The 19,098-nt window shown below is 37.1% G+C and overlaps 1 protein-coding gene across 1 annotated transcript in view; it reads left to right on the top strand.

The window, feature by feature from the left end:
- Positions 1 to 19,098, top strand: part of LOC139734030 (plexin-A4-like) — a 63,500-nt gene that overhangs the window by 867 nt on the left and 43,535 nt on the right. Inside the window, exons 2-8 of the mRNA XM_071644837.1 lie at positions 1 to 203; positions 7,315 to 7,447; positions 9,430 to 9,583; positions 12,434 to 12,533; positions 15,888 to 15,999; positions 16,975 to 17,112; positions 18,872 to 18,970. The exon at positions 1 to 203 is cut by the window's left edge and continues 35 nt beyond it. Of these exons, the coding sequence (XP_071500938.1) occupies positions 1 to 203; positions 7,315 to 7,447; positions 9,430 to 9,583; positions 12,434 to 12,533; positions 15,888 to 15,999; positions 16,975 to 17,112; positions 18,872 to 18,970 (939 nt within the window). The remainder of the gene's footprint in view (positions 204 to 7,314; positions 7,448 to 9,429; positions 9,584 to 12,433; positions 12,534 to 15,887; positions 16,000 to 16,974; positions 17,113 to 18,871; positions 18,971 to 19,098) is intronic.

Here is a 19,098-nt window from a genome sequence, read left to right as displayed (position 1 = left end):
ACCGATGACATCATGTATGCTGTGTTTACCAAGGAGAACTCATCACCTGTACAGTCTGCTCTGTGTCTCTACAAGATGAGTGATATCCAGGAGATATTTACACAAGCTGTAGTTGACTGCATCAGATGCTCACCCTCGAGTAATTGTGATGGAAAATCAATTGACTACTTGCAAGGCAGCAAATGTGGTAATGTAAGTGCAACGTATTGTTATACAATGTGTACATTATTTATGGCATGCAATGTATGGTATGTACTGTACACATATCACAGGGCCCTTCAGAGACTGTGAGTGTGAAAATGCATTGCTTTTATAACAAAAAGTAGTTTTCATAGTAGATTTATAAGCTTTGTACTGACCAGTACATATTTTTGCTCCCTTGAGACACCTTTGCTCTTCCAGCTGCACACCTTCAAGAATTACATTGTACCAGGTATCTGAATATAATTAATGTAGACCAGATTACAATCTTTTGTTCAAGATATGCCTTGAAAAACATAGGTTTGAAGATCTATAGGTTTGTTTGTTTAGTTATGCTACCCTTATGTGTAAGAGTGTGATATTGCATAAACAGTAGTTCATCCTAGTATTTTTTGAATAGACAATATTCAGAATAATAAAAAAAAATCAGTGTATTTCTCTTAGTAATACACCAGTGATGGGGTGTGATTTTCACGCTGTGAATAAAACTTAGGACTATATGATAAGAGTTTCAATGTTGACCAAAAAAAAAAGTAAAGGTTCAATTCAAGTTTGTAGACTGTGATAAAGTTTGTGAGATTTTAAGTTCAAAAAAGTGACTATGAACAAAAAAATTTATGCCTTCATGATCAAAGTTGCATACAAGTGTTGTAACTTTTCAAAAATTGCTTTTTAGTCTTTGAGATCTTCTCACCATGTACCAGTCTTTTTCTAGAAAATGCAAATTCTGAAGACTAACCGGAATCTCTATGTGATCCCCATTATCTCAGAAGTTAGAGGAGACTACTAATTTATTATCAGTTAATCAGTGTTCCATTTGAAATGTGCAAGTAAAGTAAGTTTCATAATTCCATTGCCGTTGGAATGATTTCAAAGTGATGAACCCTACAAATGTGACCCGCTACAACAGCATTATTCTTTTTCTCTTCTACTTTAATTTCATATATAGCACAACTCATAAAAGTAATTGGTTGCGGAGATATTGATGATTTTGTGAGCGCATGTCAAGTGGTTGAGGAAATCAGAGTTTCGAGAAAAACGCCTTCAAAGTTTACCTTCCGACACTATCGTGATCAAGGGGAGGCGAGACAGTTTTCACCGCTTGACAATAGAAGGCATGCTCTTACATAGCGACCTCCGCTATGTTCATTGCAGCTTAACTCCGGGGGTGGTATTCTGTAAGGATCCTAGGACAGCTCTCGCTCCTAAATACGCGATTGGTATTCTGTAACACCGCGCGTAGGAGGAGAAATAGGATAGTGACGTCAGGGATCCTTATTTCTCTCCCAGTTTAGGATAGGGGCGTAACTTGATATGTTAATTAGATGTAATTAGATGTTAATGAGATCTTAAGATAAGTGGTATTCTGTAAGCACAAGTAGGATCAAGTTTAGGAGCAAAAATAAGGATAGCCTCTAGGCAATCTTTCTCTGGCGATTATGCCGGGCTATTGCGTATATAGGCCTACTGACGACCCACTGTCTCTTATTATATGTTCATGAACAAGAAAATAGATACATGAATCGTATAACAGAGTTATCTGTCCCTTTCATACTGAGGATTCTAAAACTGCAGTCTATTAAGTTCGAAACAGTTGTATTCTTTATCTAGCTGGTATGTGTTTATTTGTTTGTTGTTCGCCATTTTCAATTCAATTCACACTTCATTTTATTCGGCACAAAATAAATAAAAAGTACATTATGTACACAATAACAACAAAAGCTATTATTATAATTATAACTAATATTGTAATAATGATAATAATTATTATCATTATTAATATTATCATTGTTATTATTATTATCATTATCATTATTATTGTTATTATTATTACTATTACTATTATTATTATCATTATTGTCATTATTGTTGTTATCATTATTATTATGCTCAACGTCTGCCCGAACGTCATGCGGACGCGGTGCAAGTAGCCTACCTTCGCCGCCCACATTACGTGACCCTCGAAGTCGTTGCTATGAAGATCTAGTAACCAAAGAAAAAGAAACGTACGCAGTGTGCTTCTAGGTCGCGTGAAGAATAAAGCAGGGCCGACTGAACGTTTTTAAAAGCGTGGGGGCCTACTTCCGGGTTTCATGAGCTAACAAGAAAAAAAAATAAAAAAAGGTCCTCAGCTCCTCTCACCCTTTCCATTTCTGGGTTTCTTCAGCTGACAAGCGAATAAAAAAAAAAAGTCTACATTGGAAAAACATAACCTTACCGCGCTCCGCACACTTCAAGATCTCTATCTATTTCTATTTAGTGCCACTTACGTACTTCCGGGTTAAAAAAATTGTGGGGGCCCAAAGTGATGACACCTTATGTATTTCTTTGTGTTCCGCCGGCCATGTAAAGTATTAGTAACGCAACGATCCATACGCTCACATTATTGTTAAGACGTACGTATAGTGTGTGACGCAACCCGGTGACCTAACAGTCCATGTGCATGGATTAACATTTTTTTTTTCCAAAATGTAGTGAACTTACGTGTTTATACGGTTACAGCTCGTTATTCCGAAGGTTCGTTATTCCGAATGCTCCAGTCCGAAGATTCGTTATTCCGAAGGTTCGTTATTCCAAATTTCATTTTCGAATTAACAAATCTTCAGAATAACGAACCTTCGAAATAACGCCACAAATATTCGGATTAACGAACCCTTTTTCATTTTCGGATTAACGAACCTCTAGGTATGGAGAATTTGTGTGTTTCGGATTAACGAACCTTCGGAATAGCGAACAGCACCCGTATACAAGGATATCATGGAGCTATAGTAGCTCCATGTTTATATCTTTGTTTAATCTATCAGTAATCTCCTTTATTTATTCTGTTTATTTATTCTGTTATCATTGCCCTGCATGTTAGTCTATACTACCATAAAGATAGGGGAGAGCTAGCGGGGTGAATTAAGAGGGACAAAAATTGTGATTTGATGAAGTTTCTCGAATAACTTTCTAATATCTAGAATGGCCGGGCACACGTGTATCGGACCAAAAGACTTTTGATGCTAGCCATATTAAACGGGTTGCTACGCTTTATTCGTATAAGTCTCATATTTGTGTTATCATTGTTTTTTTTTTTCCTGGGAGAAGTGGAACATTGGTTTGGTTTAAGTGGGACAAACAGTAGGTCCTAACTATAAGCAAGACATTATTATTACAAGCATATCGATCATATTTATAGAATAATGTGAGCGCATGTGTGTGTGTGTCTGTGAGTGCATCTATTATTATCATTATTATTATTTATATTTATTTAAGAAAATCTTATATATCTTATAATAACTTTGAATTAAGGGCGAAGTTTGGCATGCAGTGATGATATCCCAGTTTACCCCAACATCCTCCAAAAGTTCAAAATTTGAGCTAATTTCTGCAAAAACTTTAAATGCTAATTAATGGAACTCGTAAGGTCACATCTATTATGGTGGGCTAAGTGCGTGCTAAAGCTTTGATAATCAAAATTGTATTCTTAACTGTAAAATTAGACTGACAATACATTTTAACTCCTCGCACAGTAAGAGCTGCGTGAAGCGCATGTTTGAGCAATGTAGATCTTGGGCGCGCATTGCGTAAAATTAGCCAGATGATTGGCTTATAGATACTGCGCCGGGCGTGTCCTGTCTTTCCTCATTAATATTCATTATTCATAAATGACTGTCCTAGGATAGGCTTAGGACAGGCTTACAGAATACCGATTTTGCCTGTCCTAAGGGTATCCTATTTTCTGTCCTACGCGCGCTCCTAGGATCGAAATAAGGATCGCGCTTACAGAATACCACCCCTGTCAAGTGGTTGAGGAAATCAGAGTTTCGAGAAAAACGCCTTCAAAGTTTACCTTCCGACACTATCGTGATCAAGGGGAGGCGAGACATTTTTCACCGCTTGACAATAGAAGGCATGCTCTTACATAGCGACCTCCGCTATGTTCATTGCAGCTTAACTCCAGCGGTCTACGCACGACCAATCAGTAATTAGGATGCCACGCACTGACCAATAAGATCGCTCCCTCGTTGCTAGGGGCGGAGTCTAGCTGCGGTGCTATATCCAAATCTTCGGACATGATTCTGTTACGTTGAAAGTCGGAAAATCATGGCCTATAAAAACGCTGATTTCTTGCCTTTACTTTGATCATTTAGCTTCGAAATTTCGGAAGATGATAGACAAAACATTAGGCTACAATATTATGCCAAAAACAGAAATCTGATTGTTTTGACCAATTTTGATGATGTGACTTCAAACTCGATTTTCTCGGCTCAGCCGTCAGCGACTTTAGGATCCTTTTGTTGTAGCGGGTCACAAATGTTCAATGGTGGTACATGTATTGACCATTTCAAAACTGATTATAATACAGGCTGATGGAGGCACATTCATTCACATTATGCAAAGTGCTCCAAGAGTAAATGTGAAAACTGTAGGATTATTGATTAAATGATTATCATGGGGGGGGGGGGGGGGAGGAGGGAGGAGAAAGAGGTATGTCTTCCAAATTTGATTTGGTTGTTTCTTTTTATGTGGATCGTGCTGTGTACACTATCAATAATAATTTATATTCTTTCTGGTCAGTTTATTCTGTCTTTATTTGTTGCAAACTCAAAAAGCTGCATCACTTCGGTGATCCCTCGCATTTATCCCCAAGTTGAATTATCCTTCGGGTTTATGCCAGGTTCAAGTGTGTGCGTGTGTGTCACACACAAACACACTGCTATAGCTTCTGACCACCCGAGCATTGAGAATTAAGGGTTTCTGGGACGAACACTGCACTAGGGCTTTCTATAGCTCAGTCGGTAGAGCACCGGTCTAGCAATCCGGAGGTCTCGGGTTCGAATCCCGATGGAATCCCATTTTCTTTGCTCACTTTTCCACTAATAATTTATATTCTTTCTGGTCAGTTTATTCTGTCTTTATTTGTTACAAACTCAAAAAGCTGCATCACTTCGGTGATCCCTCGCATTTATCCCCAAGTTGAATTATCCTTCGGGTTTATGCCAGGTTCAAGTGTGTGCGTGTGTGTCACACACAAACACACTGCTATAGCTTCTGACCACCCGAGCATTGAGAATTAAGGGTTTCTGGGACGAACACTGCACTAGGGCTTTCTATAGCTCAGTCGGTAGAGCACCGGTCTAGCAATCCGGAGGTCTCGGGTTCGAATCCCGATGGAATCCCATTTTCTTTGCTCACTTTTCCACTAATAATTTATATTCTTTCTGGTCAGTTTATTCTGTCTTTATTTGTTACAAACTCAAAAAGCTGCATCACTTCGGTGATCCCTCGCATTTATCCCCAAGTTGAATTATCCTTCGGGTTTATGCCAGGTTCAAGTGTGTGCGTGTGTGTCACACACAAACACACTGCTATAGCTTCTGACCACCCGAGCATTGAGAATTAAGGGTTTCTGGGACGAACACTGCACTAGGGCTTTCTATAGCTCAGTCGGTAGAGCACCGGTCTAGCAATCCGGAGGTCTCGGGTTCGAATCCCGATGGAATCCCATTTTCTTTGCTCACTTTTCCACTAATAATTTATATTCTTTCTGGTCAGTTTATTCTGTCTTTATTTGTTACAAACTCAAAAAGCTGCATCACTTCGGTGATCCCTCGCATTTATCCCCAAGTTGAATTATCCTTCGGGTTTATGCCAGGTTCAAGTGTGTGCGTGTGTGTCACACACAAACACACTGCTATAGCTTCTGACCACCCGAGCATTGAGAATTAAAGGACAAGTTCACCTTCATAAACATAAGGATTGAGAGAATGTAGCAATATTAGTAGAACACATCATTGAAAGTTTGAGGAAAATCAGACAATCCGTTCAAAAGTTATGAATTTTTGAAGTTTTTGTGCAGTACCCGCTGGATGAGAAGACTACTGCAGTGTATGAATAACTTAGATGTCTCATGCGTACAACAATATAAGGAAAATATAAAGAGAATTTCACAAAATTCCGTCTTTTGAAAAAAGTACACATTCCCCTGACTCGTTACCGACAAATGTTATGGGTAATATTATTCCCCCTGCCTTTAGAAAGAGGCAAGTCAAGTGCTCTTTTATTATGCGAAAAAAGTGAAAATATGTTGAATTTTCTTTTACATTTTCTTTATACTGTTGTACGCATATGACTCACAAGCTGTAGTAGTCTCCTCATCCAGCGGGTCCAACACAAAAATTTAAAAAATTCATAACTTCTGCATCGATTGTCCAATTTTCCTCAAACTTTCACTGATGTGTTCTACTAATATTGTTGCTTTTTCTCAATCCTTATGTTTATGAAGGTGAACTTGTCCTTTAAGGGTTTCTGGGACGAACACTGCACTAGGGCTTTCTATAGCTCAGTCGGTAGAGCACCGGTCTAGCAATCCGGAGGTCTCGGGTTCGAATCCCGATGGAATCCCATTTTCTTTGCTCACTTTTCCACTAATAATATTAGTAGAACACATCATTGAAAGTTTGAGGAAAATCGGACAATCCGTTCAAAAGTTATGAATTTTTGAAGTTTTTGTGCAGTAACCACTGGATGAGAAGACTACTGCAGTGTGTGAAAAACTTAGATGTCACATGCGTACAACAATATAAGGAAAATATAAAGAGAATTTCACAAAATTTCATCTTATGAAAAAAGTACACATTCCCCCGACTCGTTACCGACAAATGTTATGGGTAATATTATTCCCCCTGCCTTTAGAAAGAGGCAAGTCAAGTGCTCTTTTATTATGCGAAAAAAGTGAAAATATGTTGAATTTTCTTTATATTTTCTTTATACTGTTGTACGCATATGACTCACAAGCTGTAGTAGTCTCCTCATCCAGCGGTTCCAAAACAGAAATTTTAAAAATCATAACTTTTGCATCGATTGTCCAATTTTCCTCAAACTTTCACTGATGTGTTCTACTAATATTGTTGCATTCTCTCAATCCTTATGTTTATGAAGGTGAACTTGTCCTTTAATGATACATTTGTACTTCTAGTTTTACTTGTACCTGCCCGCTGAATCTCAGTTGACAATCATGTTATCATAGTCATCTCTCTCTCTCTCTCTTAGCTCTTTCACACGATAAGTGAAATGAAAATCATTTTCAAAGCACAAATATTATCTTCTATTTCATATTTTATCTGTCAGGTGTACAAGATACATGGACTGTGTTCAGAGAGATGAGTCTACTCGGTGGTTGTCCTACAATGCTGTACAGTGTGTGAGCATCTCTGACATTCAGCCTACAGACAACATTAGACATGACCTGAGTGAACAGCCAGTAAGTCCCAACATCTGTCAGTAAACTATATACAGTGGCGGATCCAGAGGGGGGTAGGGGGGGGGGTGCAACCGGCGCACGCCCCCCCCTGTATTTTTCGTTAAAAACAAAAGAAATAAAAAGAAAAAAATTAAATGAAACCCGGAAGTGGCACAAGAAATATTAGTCACGCCCCCCTTTACAGAATTCCTGGATCCACCCCAATATATACAATGACCCTGCTTGACAACACCAACAAGAAGTCACTGGACATGGGTTTTTAGTTAGGATAGATTCTGAAAGAGCAAAACCCAAGCTTTAAAATGACATATGACTCAATACAAGTGGACTTTCCTTACCTAAAGTAACAGAAAGAAAGTGTAAACTCAGGAAAAGTAAAAGCGTGTAAATTAAATCTGTTTGACTGGACTGACTTGTGAAAATCATGGAGAGAACAAAAAGTCCTTTCGAACAAATATAATTTACATGCTTTCAGCATACTACCTGGATGAATCAATATGTACATTGATATACTCTGGAGAAGTGTTTACTATTCAGAAAAGAGGCTCTGAAGAAAGGTCTATTGATAGTGTACACCAAGCAGTGTTCTGTGCTGTGAATTGGACAAAAACAAAACAAAACAAAACAAAACAAAACAAAACAAAACAAAACAAAACAAAACAAAACAGGATGTACATAATAGGGAGCTTTAGATTTTGACGCGCGAACGTTTGAGACAACGAGTGCGCTGGACGTTCTCCTCTCCCCTGCGTCATGTTGAAAAATAGCTTTAGATTATGCTGGGATGCAACGTATAAAAAATAAAATCGCGCCCCCATATGATCGGTGCATGAAGTAGTCCTCTACGTTGCAAACTGTGCGGACGTAAAAATAGCCCAGTACGCGTAGTGAAAAACTCAGGCGACGCAGGCTAAAAATAGATCGACTTGACGCACGCTTCTGCGCATGCTCAGAACATGTTTTTTCCCTCTGAATGTCCGTGCGTCTAAAATCTAAAGCTCCCTTATAACCACAATGAAGGGATTATTAGATCATAAACTGAAATTTAGCACCCTCCATAAGCGCATTATGTTCATGACTAATGATATAACTTTTAATGCAGTAGCAGTATTGGAGTACAATGTAGGTGGCAGTATCCACGAATAGAATATCTGTCATGCAGAGATCGTGTATAAATTTAAGATCAATTTCTGCTTGGATTGAAGATGAAAAATCCAATTGTTTCTCATGTTGTGGTTTTAAATGGTCACCAGAAGTTTCTGTGAAATAATTTTTGCATATTTAGTAAGTATATACATCATTTTGTAACTGCATTAATGGTAACTGTCTTTGTTGTATATCTTACTTTTCGTAATGTATGTGATTTCCTCGAGAATGTTGAACCAAGCAATATTATGGATTGTGTAAAATAACAGTGTAATGTATTGCAAATGGCCGTTTATATGAGGGAACAATTCATCAAGGTGTTTACTTGTCTTGGGCAAACCAGTCAGTATGAGTGTCCCGCATTTGGGTTTGAATATGCAGTTGGTTGCTTAATAATATTCGAGAGACTGCATGATTACTCCATGGTCAACTGATACTGCAGATCTTTGGCAACATTCTTTTCTATTACTGGACATACATGTACAGGTAAGCTCTTTTGCTTTTGTCTCCTTTGCTTATCCAATATTACATGGGGTGTCTTTTACTTATACACACTTGCAAACTGTTTTTTTTTATCTTGTGGTATTTTGTAGCTGTATTTTTATTTTTTGTCTTTGATAGGCATTATGTTTTATTAGTTTGTTATTATTTGCGCATGTTATAGAACAAAGCCTAATTATCATGTCATGCAGTTGAACAAAAGCATATTTCGATTTATGAATTGTAAAATATGTGATGAAATAAGTGATTGGCATGTTGTATTGAGCTTTATATGATGCATATATTTTGATGTCACAGATTGAACCTTTCTATCTTTTCTTCTTCCATTTTTACAGTTAACCATCACAGTACAGCTGCTGCCTGCTTTGACAGGTAGTAACCAATACATGTGTGTGTTTGATTCATATGAAGTGTCAGCTGTTACTTCTGGAAATACCATCAACTGTACTACGCCACCTTCAAGCTCTGTACCACAAATACCTGAAGGAGGTGTGTAGTAACTACAGTACTTTACAAGTCATATAGCTGCTATGTTAAACTGGACTGATTTTGCTGTAACACGCATTTCCCAGAGATACCTGCCCAAGTATTCTTGTGACTCGTCTTCAATGGGTTAAGATGTAATATGTAATAAAGACATTTTGCAGAGGTTCCTGGCAGAATAGATCCATTCTCATTGCAAAATACTATGACATACAAAACCTAAGAACCTATCCATTCATGTTACAACTGCACTACATTTGTATGACAAGTCATAAAGTTAGTTTTATTTTGTTTTTGATTGTTTTGGTTTTTTTTTACCATGTAATGCAATGTTGGTAGGGTGGTTTGATGTTCCGCAACTAGCTGCACTTGTGTTTTTGGTCACAGGGAAGAATATATTAGTGCACAGAAGTCACATAACAAATATTTCTATTTAGATGAGTACTTGAAGTTAGAAGAATGGCAGTGCTTGTGATTTTTCTAGTAATGTTTTACATAGCATTTGGTATATCCAGATGTTGCTAATTTTCTAATTTTGCAGTTTTTATGCCTCCGCCATGAAGTGGTGCCGGAGGCATTGTTTTCGGGTTGTCCGTCCGTCTTGCATTCGTTTATGCCAAAACTTGAGTAATATTGACTGGAATTTTACCAAACTTGGTCCAAGTATAAAGTATGATGGGGCAATTTCCTGATTAGATTTTGGGTAAAATTGGCCAAAGGCTAAAGGTCAAAGGTCAAGGTCAAATCATGAAATTGTATCCGTTTACGAGATAACTCAAGACTGGATCAAGCAAATTTCGCCAAACTTTGTCTGAGGATGATGTATGATGGGACAATTACTTGATTAGTTTTTGAGTGAAATTGGACAGAGGTCAAAGGTCAAAGATCAGGGTCAAATCCTAAAATTTATCTGTTTACATGATAACTCAAAACTGGATGAAGCATCTTTCACCAAACTTGGTCCAAGGATGATGTATGATGGGCAATCAGTTGAGTAAATTTTAGTGACATTGGCAAGAGGTCAAAGGTCAAAAGGTCAAAGTCATATGCTAAAAATGTTGCTACAATGTATTTCCCCCATATCCATGCAATGCCCGAAGGTATTTTCTTGAAACTTAGTGTAGACATGTACTACTGCGTAAAGATTCTCCAGAGAGAGTTTCATGTCATAAGGTCAAAGGTCAAAGGGTCAGAGGTTAGGTGAAAATGTTACAATTTCACTTTTCTCACAAATAGTTAAATGTATCTTTATGGAACTTGGTACATACATGTACGCATGTACTGACTGACAGGGATTATCTAGGGAATGGAGGGATCATGGGTCAATAGTTAGGCAGTTAACTCTTTATGTGCCACGTTCGCATGTCCGACTCAGTCGATGGCGTGCCAACTTCGCATATTCTGCTCAACAAACAAAGCCGCCAAAACCGATCGATAAATCGCTAATCCCGCGGTACAATCAAAGTTGCGTTACACGCGCTTTTGTTCCCCTCACATACGGCTTGCATTCTATGTGGTGATTGACTATCAAGGGGTGTTCCCAACTAAATTTGCATATACATTCTAAGTTTCGGTCATTATCTTATGTGTAAAAGTCATGCCTTTACAGTAATGTAGCAACTGGTAATTCAAAAGAAAAAAAGAAAAATAGAATTGTCATATATTGTATATGGAAGCAAAGTTGGCATTCCTCTTTAACTTTGCTCACTACTAGGTTCAGTGTAACAGAAATTTGTAGAAGTTATACACATTGGAAAAACAGAATTCTTTCTCAAAGCATGACTACCTTCGTGTCTCAGAATAACGTGGCACACAGGGGGTTTCCACCATGTCACATAAAGAGTTAAAGGTCAAGGTCAACTCCTCAAAGTTTTACTATTTCCCTTATAAGTTATATACTAGTATATGCAATGCTTGCATTATTATTTTCAAAACTTGATATATGCATGTATTACCATGGGGATTCTCTGGAAAATTTCAAGCCAGAAGGTAAAGGTCAAAGATTAAGGGTTAAAGGTCAGGTTTAAATGCAATATGATTATACTGTAGTCACACTCTTTCTTCATACCTTGAAAATTACTCAATGCTTAAACTTATAAAAGGGTAGGTCAGAAGTCAAGTAAAAATCCTCAATTCCCCAAATACATGTACCTGCACTCTGGTAATAGACAATTATAGCAAATCTAGTTGAACATTTAAGATATTTCTGACAAACCTGTCATTTCAGTATTTTGCCAGTCATGTGAAACTGTCATCACACATTGTGAAGACATTGCACCATGCACCTTTAGGGAGAATCATGCATTATGGCGCAGGCATCAGTTGCCATAGCGACATATCTAGTTCACATATGGTGTAAATTGCCTTCAAGATTTTTTGTTTTCAACAAATACCGTAGGGCATTACATATGTTACTTGTAGTACAATTGTCATGTTCTGTTGGAACTTGAAAACAAGACATTTCATGATAAAACCATTCAATACTGTACGTACCAGTTCTTCTTGAGAAGCATTTTGTAGTGCTGGAAGAGTGGGCCATAGCATCAGACACAGTCAGCTTTCTTTTCTGTTCTGCAATCCATTAAGGATTGATGAAAAATCAATGTATCACTCTCACTATGATTTTGTGTTTGTTTAACTTGCATTCTACAAGCGTGTACAATGTTTAACCACCAGAAAATACCGCCCAAGTTAGGAAAATAATCTGTACCCCAGGTGTGTCACACAAAATATACAATTCCTTTGCAAGACATGCTTAAATTCTCAACCAAAAGCAAAATATATTATGTTTCATCAGTATCTTCTGACATAATGTCAAACAATGTACCTTTTTTGATAATGTCTTCCTCTGTACAGCTGACAATGTGGTTGTGGCACTCTCTATTAAGTCGACTGAAAGTGGAGTGAACTTTGTTGAGAGAGATTTCTTCTTTTTTGACTGCACTCGCATCTCATCGTAAGTCATGTGTCTATTAAAATCCCCTAACTAGATACTACATTTGTTTGATATTTGAGGAAATTTTAATCACTTTGGAATCAGATATTAATGGAAAAAGTGTATTTGTTTGTCCCTTTCATATTGAATTTTCCACAAAATTTATAACAATTGGTATTTTAAAAGCAATATGCCCATTGAAGAGACTTGTTCAAAGCAAAATCATATTCATTGCAATTATTAATAACAAAATAGATATACTCATTCAAAAACCTTGTATTTTTTATTTATCTATTTATTTTTTTTTTACACAATTCTGTCTGTAAAGTCTTCAAGGGGCCCTGCAGACTGCAACTACACTAAATTGTCAATGTGTACCTCATAAGGACTGTAACGCATGATGTCAGAGTAATTAATTATTTTTGACCTGCCTCTAACCATGCAAGGCCATCCTAATATGACTTTGAGAGGTGCTGTCAAGTGTCATTTTGGCTCAGAATGTGTACATATTATTACTATGTAGCTGCTTGACACATCAATCTGTTTCATATGGAGTGTGTTTACTTTATAGGTATTGCAACTTGAGTTGGATAATTTGATGTAGTAAGTTGTGAATGACAGTGATCATGTTAAAGAATTAATTTGTCCCCGCCGAACGAGTTCGAGCAGGGGACTATGAAACGGGCTCCGTACGTGTGTGTGTCCGTGTGTCCGTCCGTCCGTGTGTCCGTCCGTCCGTCCGTGTGTCCGTGTGTCCGTGTGTGCGTCCGTGTGTGATCAAAATCTTCAATTTGCTACTTCTCTGTCATTTATGAGCCAATTTTGATTCTGTTTGCTTTATATGATAGCACTACATGGGAGCTTTGAAACTTCTACACAGAATTTCAGTCGTGACCTTTGACCTTGACCTTTGACCTATATTGTACATTTTGCTACAAAATGCTACTCCTTCGCCATTTCTAACCCGATTTCGATTCCGTTTGCTTTATGTGATGGCACTAGGTGAGGGCTTCAAAACTTCTACACAGAATTTTGACCTTTGACTTCTTTGACCTTTGACCTTGATTTTTTGACCTATATTGTACATTTTGCTACAAAATGCTACTCCTTCGCCATTTCTAACCCGATTTCGATTCCGTTTGCTTTATGTGATGGCACTAGGTGAGGGCTTCAAAACTTCTACACAGAATTTTGACCTTTGACTTCTTTGACCTTTGACCTTGATTTTTGACCTATATTGTACATTTTGCTACGAAATGCTACTCCTTCGCCATTTTTAACCCGATTTCGATTCCGTTTGCTTTATATGATGGCACTAGTTGAGGGCTTCAAAACTTCTACACAGAATTTTGACCTTTGACTTCTTTGACCTTTGACCTTGATTTTTGACCTATATTGTGCATTTTGCTACAAAATGCTACTCCTGCGCCATTTCTAACCCGATTTCGATTCCGTTTGCTTTATGTGATAGCACTAGGTGAGGGCTTCAAAACTTCTACACAGAATTTTGACCTTTGTCTTCGTTGACCTTTGACCTTGATTTTTGACCTATATTGTACATTGGCTACAAAATGCTACTCCTTCGCCATTTCTAACCCAATTTCGATTCCATTTGCTTTATGTGATGGCACTAGGTGAGGGCTTCAAAACTTCTACACAGAATTTTGACCTTTGACTTCTTTGACCTTTGACCTTGATTTTTTACCTATATTGCACATTTTGTTACAAAATGCTACTTCCGGCGGGGACATATGTTACGCACCGCGTAATTTCTACTTTTCCTTGTTGATTTAGGTTTAATGAGAGTATGCAGGAAGCTGAAATCTCCCAGGGTGCTCTGATGTGTGTGACAAAACTTAGTGATCTGAGAAATGCCATGCCACATATAAAACTACATGATGAACATTATTGATGCAATGTCCATGAATGATTATGTGTTGGTTAAGAATACTTCTGCTGTATCCTCTCACCTGTCTATTGTTTTGTTTATTAGATTTATTAATCTTCGGTTTCTTACAATTTTATGCAAACGTCATTAATTTGGTCTTTGCAGACAAAGTTGCTCCAGATATTGATTTTTCCTTTTTTTTTCTATCAAGTCTTGATGAATTTGAGTGTTTTGATTCATGAGAGGGCACAAATTTCTTTAAAACTGCAAATTGCTGTTCTGCGACAGCTTTGTATAGATATTTCGTGTCCTTATCATTAGTTTTTGAGCTTTTAATTTGCATATGGTTTATGCCCTTCTATTTATGCAATTCTATATGACTTCTTCCTGCTTCATTTCTAGGATCTTTTCATTTCAGTATTCTAATAGCTTTAGATCAGTTATGGAACAGAGGAATAAAATAATCAACTATAAAGCTAATGAAACACATTATACACACACACTCAAAAAAAGAGAAAAAAATGGAGAAAAGATATAGTACATAAATTCTCTTTCTTATTAATGATATTAATAAGAACAATCTGTCATTTATTACCTCCATTTAAATTCCATCCATTTCCTCAATTGAATGCACTCAAATCTTATCAATTTCCTTCTCATTCTTTAAAAGTTTGTATTGTTTTTCATCTACCCGAATGCCCAAAACTGTGCTTCATTACTGATTTGTTTTGCTTTCATTATCAATCTCTTACTTTTCTTTATAATTAACTCTAATCTTTTTTTCATGTAGAGTTTGCTACTTGTATATCCACACTCTGTTGTATCAAATGAGGGCGATTTGATAGATTTGTCTGATGTTGACATATTTCTCGATCAAAGCTAATGATGCTAGTGGAATGTTATTGCTTAACCCTATGTACCAAATTTGATGTACTCTGTCTCAAATATCATACACCCCAACCAAAGAAAAAGAGTGAAAATGTTTACAAAGGGATCTTGTGAAATATACAACCCCGCATTTACAGCATCCCCCCCCCCCCCCAAAAAAAGAATACAATCAGATTTTCATATTGATAACACCCAATATGATTAAACTGTATTTCGCAGAAAACCCCATTCAATTTGGTTAAGTGGTCACAGAGAAATGTGGATTGTTGTAAAGCATGCCATGAGTCTGATTCTGCCAAGTTTATTATTTCAATGTTCTCGTGTGTGAACACAATAGACAGAACTTGGAGGGAAGAGACTCCTGACATCCTCTACAAAATTCTTAATTTCTTTTGATCAATGAAGCCAATCGATTGGGGTTTTCTGTAAGATGTGGGCAATGACTTATAGTTTCATACCCTGAATTTTTTAGTTAAATTGATTCACTATTTTTAAAGATATCATTGTGGAGGGTACTGTTTTTTTTGTTTTTCTGGGGGGGCATATACAGTATAATTATTGTAATTTACTCTTAACAACGTTTTCTTTACTATTTGTAGATGTTCATCTTGTGTGACTAGCCGGTGGCCTTGTGACTGGTGTGTGTACGACAACAGGTGTACACACGACAGCTCATCATGTGTAGGCGATACTATTGTTACTGGAATTAATGTGAGTCTACCTTGTACATCACATATAAACCATATTGTGAATATGTCTACCTTTATATCTCTGGAAGTACATTTCTGTTATACATGTATGTGTATCTATTCTTAGGATCTTGTTACAAAGAAATTAATTATTATCATACTGCATAACACATACTGTGCTTTTAATTGTTTGCTTGATTTGTTTCAGAAGGTACAAACCAATGACCATTGTTTCCATGTGCTGGAGTGTGATGTCACAGCTAGTATTTTGATCTTGATAACGGTATGGGACTATCTATTAATATTAAATGGGTTAGTCAAATACCGGTTAGTGATTGGCTAAACACAGTCATGTGATGGAGGTACACCACATTCGTTATGTTCACCCATGGGTGAACATTCTTGAAATGTTCTCCCATGGAAAACGTTGACGTATTTTGACGTATTTGACTATAAACCCATATAATATAGCAGATGATGACTTTTGTTGTCAGGAACATGTACCAAACATTCCACCCTCGGGGTTTGAAATGCTGCTTCAGGAGGCTATACACTGTAAGTCCCTTGACTTCGTCTCGGAACTTACAACTATGTATTATGTATAACCTCCCTCAATGGCATTTCAATCCCTTCGGGTGGAACATTTGATATGCTCCCTCCCCCGCCAGTCATCATCTATGTTATAATACACTTCAAGGGTAGTCTTTTCAGTGCTAATTACAATTGTAGCTCTACCAGAGGGTCCTTCCATTATTATTGCCTAAGCACTGCCGGGTAGGGGCCTATGCACTTTAAACCTCCCATCAAGACGTAGAAAGATTTTATGGGTAAAAATGTTTTGTTGAGGATAATGGAATGCACCAGGCAAGACTCAAACCTCAGACATTCTGTTGACATGTACTTGCCCCTTATCCACTGTATCACTGTGCCTCCACAAATTTAGTGACTGATGAGTAAAAGCTGAGATTTAGTTGCTTATATCATCACAAACAAACAGATGCCAGGTCAGACCAACAGAAGAGGGCAGGAATATTGCCCTCAGCTCCTCGGTGTGCCGGAAGAAACCCTGATACCAGTCAATATTGCAACTGGTTACAGCCTAATGGCATCCAATCTACCAACTGATACAACCAAGGTAGGAAAACCATCATCATGGTTCAAATACAAAATTTCTTATACTTGTCATAGACATCTCACAATTAATGGATTGTGACAAAATTTAAAGGCATACTTTAGCATTTGCAGAAGAAACAAAAACCCAGCATTAGTGATTTAAAATACATGTACAACTTGTAGATCAAAATGTGAGTTTGGAATTAAAAAAAAAACAAAAAAAACACTGTTAAAGAAAAATTGAATCCGTATAATCATTAAGTATTGTTGAATAGACAAAATATGAAACAAAAGTTATGATAAGAATTGGGCCAGACTTAACCATCTACAGTTATAGTTTAATAAGAAAAATACCTATATCTCCTTATATTTTAGGCTTTATTGCGAAAATTTTATATGGTAGGATTTTTTTGATACAACAGACCTACACATACAATGTATGCATCAAATGTGATATCTTAAACATTTTTAAAATCACTGTTCCCAAAGGTAAACAGGACCTTTAAAAGGGTCCTATAGTTTTGGTTGAGACCTGCCTTCAGATTTTCAGCAAGTTTTGGTGAGATAATGAGAAACCTTTCATGAAATGTGAAAGAGCATGCCAATTCCAAGAGATTTCAGCATTATTTGATGAAAACTGGTTTTGAAATGTCCGAGATATCCAAAACAGAGCAATCCTAATAAAAAGTGGGACCCACCTTTTATTGCGAACACTTTGTTTTGCTTTGTTTTTGGATGTCTCAGCAATTCCAAAACCGATTTTCATCAAATAGATTGTGAATTCCTCTTAGAATGGTATGCTCTGTACTATTTCATAGGTGGTTTCTTGGTATCTTGCAAAAATCTAAAAGCCAAAGTAATAGAGGTCATCCCATTTTTAACCTATGACACTTTGAAGGGTTTTTAATGAAAAAGGTATTCTGTTAGCATTTCTTGTAAAGTAACATCATCTGAATCAATAGAATTGGGAGAGTACCAGGTATAACATAGGTCAGGTGTATCGACACAAATAAAAAGTGGCATGAAAACCTGGAACCTTATAATCATAAATACCCACCCCCCATGGGAGATACAGAAACCTTTCAAATGTGATATTCCATTCAATCTATTTAATTATTAAAATGATGCAGATAGCACAACATTTTGATTTTAAAAAGTGTGTGATGATTAACCATATAATCAAGTCAGTATAATGCTGAGGTGACAAGGCGTATGTTCTGACTTGTTATTTTTATCAAGAATATAAAGATTTTTTATGTTCTCTTCTCTCTGCCAGTAGGCCTGTAGGTCCTTGTCGTGGTGGAACAGAATAAATCCATATGTTTTGCTGCAGTATGCCTACACAGCTAGGTATTAAATGAAACTAAAGTTTTGAAATGTTACAACTGTACTTAAGACATAACTTGTAGGAGTAAGATGTTCATGTGGATTACATTTAAAGTGTTTGCAATCTTCTTCATCTCAAATCAAAACAGAAAGTTCATTCTTACATTGTTCAAGTCTTTAGTATAAAAGTCAAGTGACTGCATATCACATCCACTTTTAGAAAGTGTGCATAGAGAGACGGGATGAGGCAGATATTGGACAAGGCACTGATAAATGTTGCAACCTTTCAGGAAAACATTTCATTTGCAGGAAGACAGCTCCACTTTCATGAACCAGAACAGACACAGCATTGTAGTGAAGCCAGTTGTTGATATAATTTGAAATCAGAGATTTTATAAATGGGGAAGAGTCCAGTTTGCACTTAGTGTATTTTCCTGCCTTGTTCTGTTCTACAGGTCACTAAGTATGAATGTGTCATGCATGTAGACGGGAGTGAACAGACTGTAGCGGTAACAGACTTCAATGAGACGTTTGTCAACTGTCCTGCTCGACAGGTGAGAAATCATTGACATTGATTGCCTACATACAAAGTACATACTCACACTTACATGAATATGCACACTACTCTTCATCTAGTGATATTACTGGAATGATGTGACCACTAACCACATGAAAGTTCATT

The sequence above is a fragment of the Diadema antillarum genome, unplaced genomic scaffold (genome assembly GCF_040938485.1).
Source record: "Diadema antillarum isolate AM-2024a unplaced genomic scaffold, OU_Dant_1.0 seq00000507_RagTag, whole genome shotgun sequence".
Taxonomy (NCBI): Eukaryota; Metazoa; Echinodermata; class Echinoidea; order Diadematoida; family Diadematidae; genus Diadema; species Diadema antillarum.
Note: the sequence above shows the minus strand (reverse complement) of the source record. Positions and strands in the feature narration are given on the sequence as shown.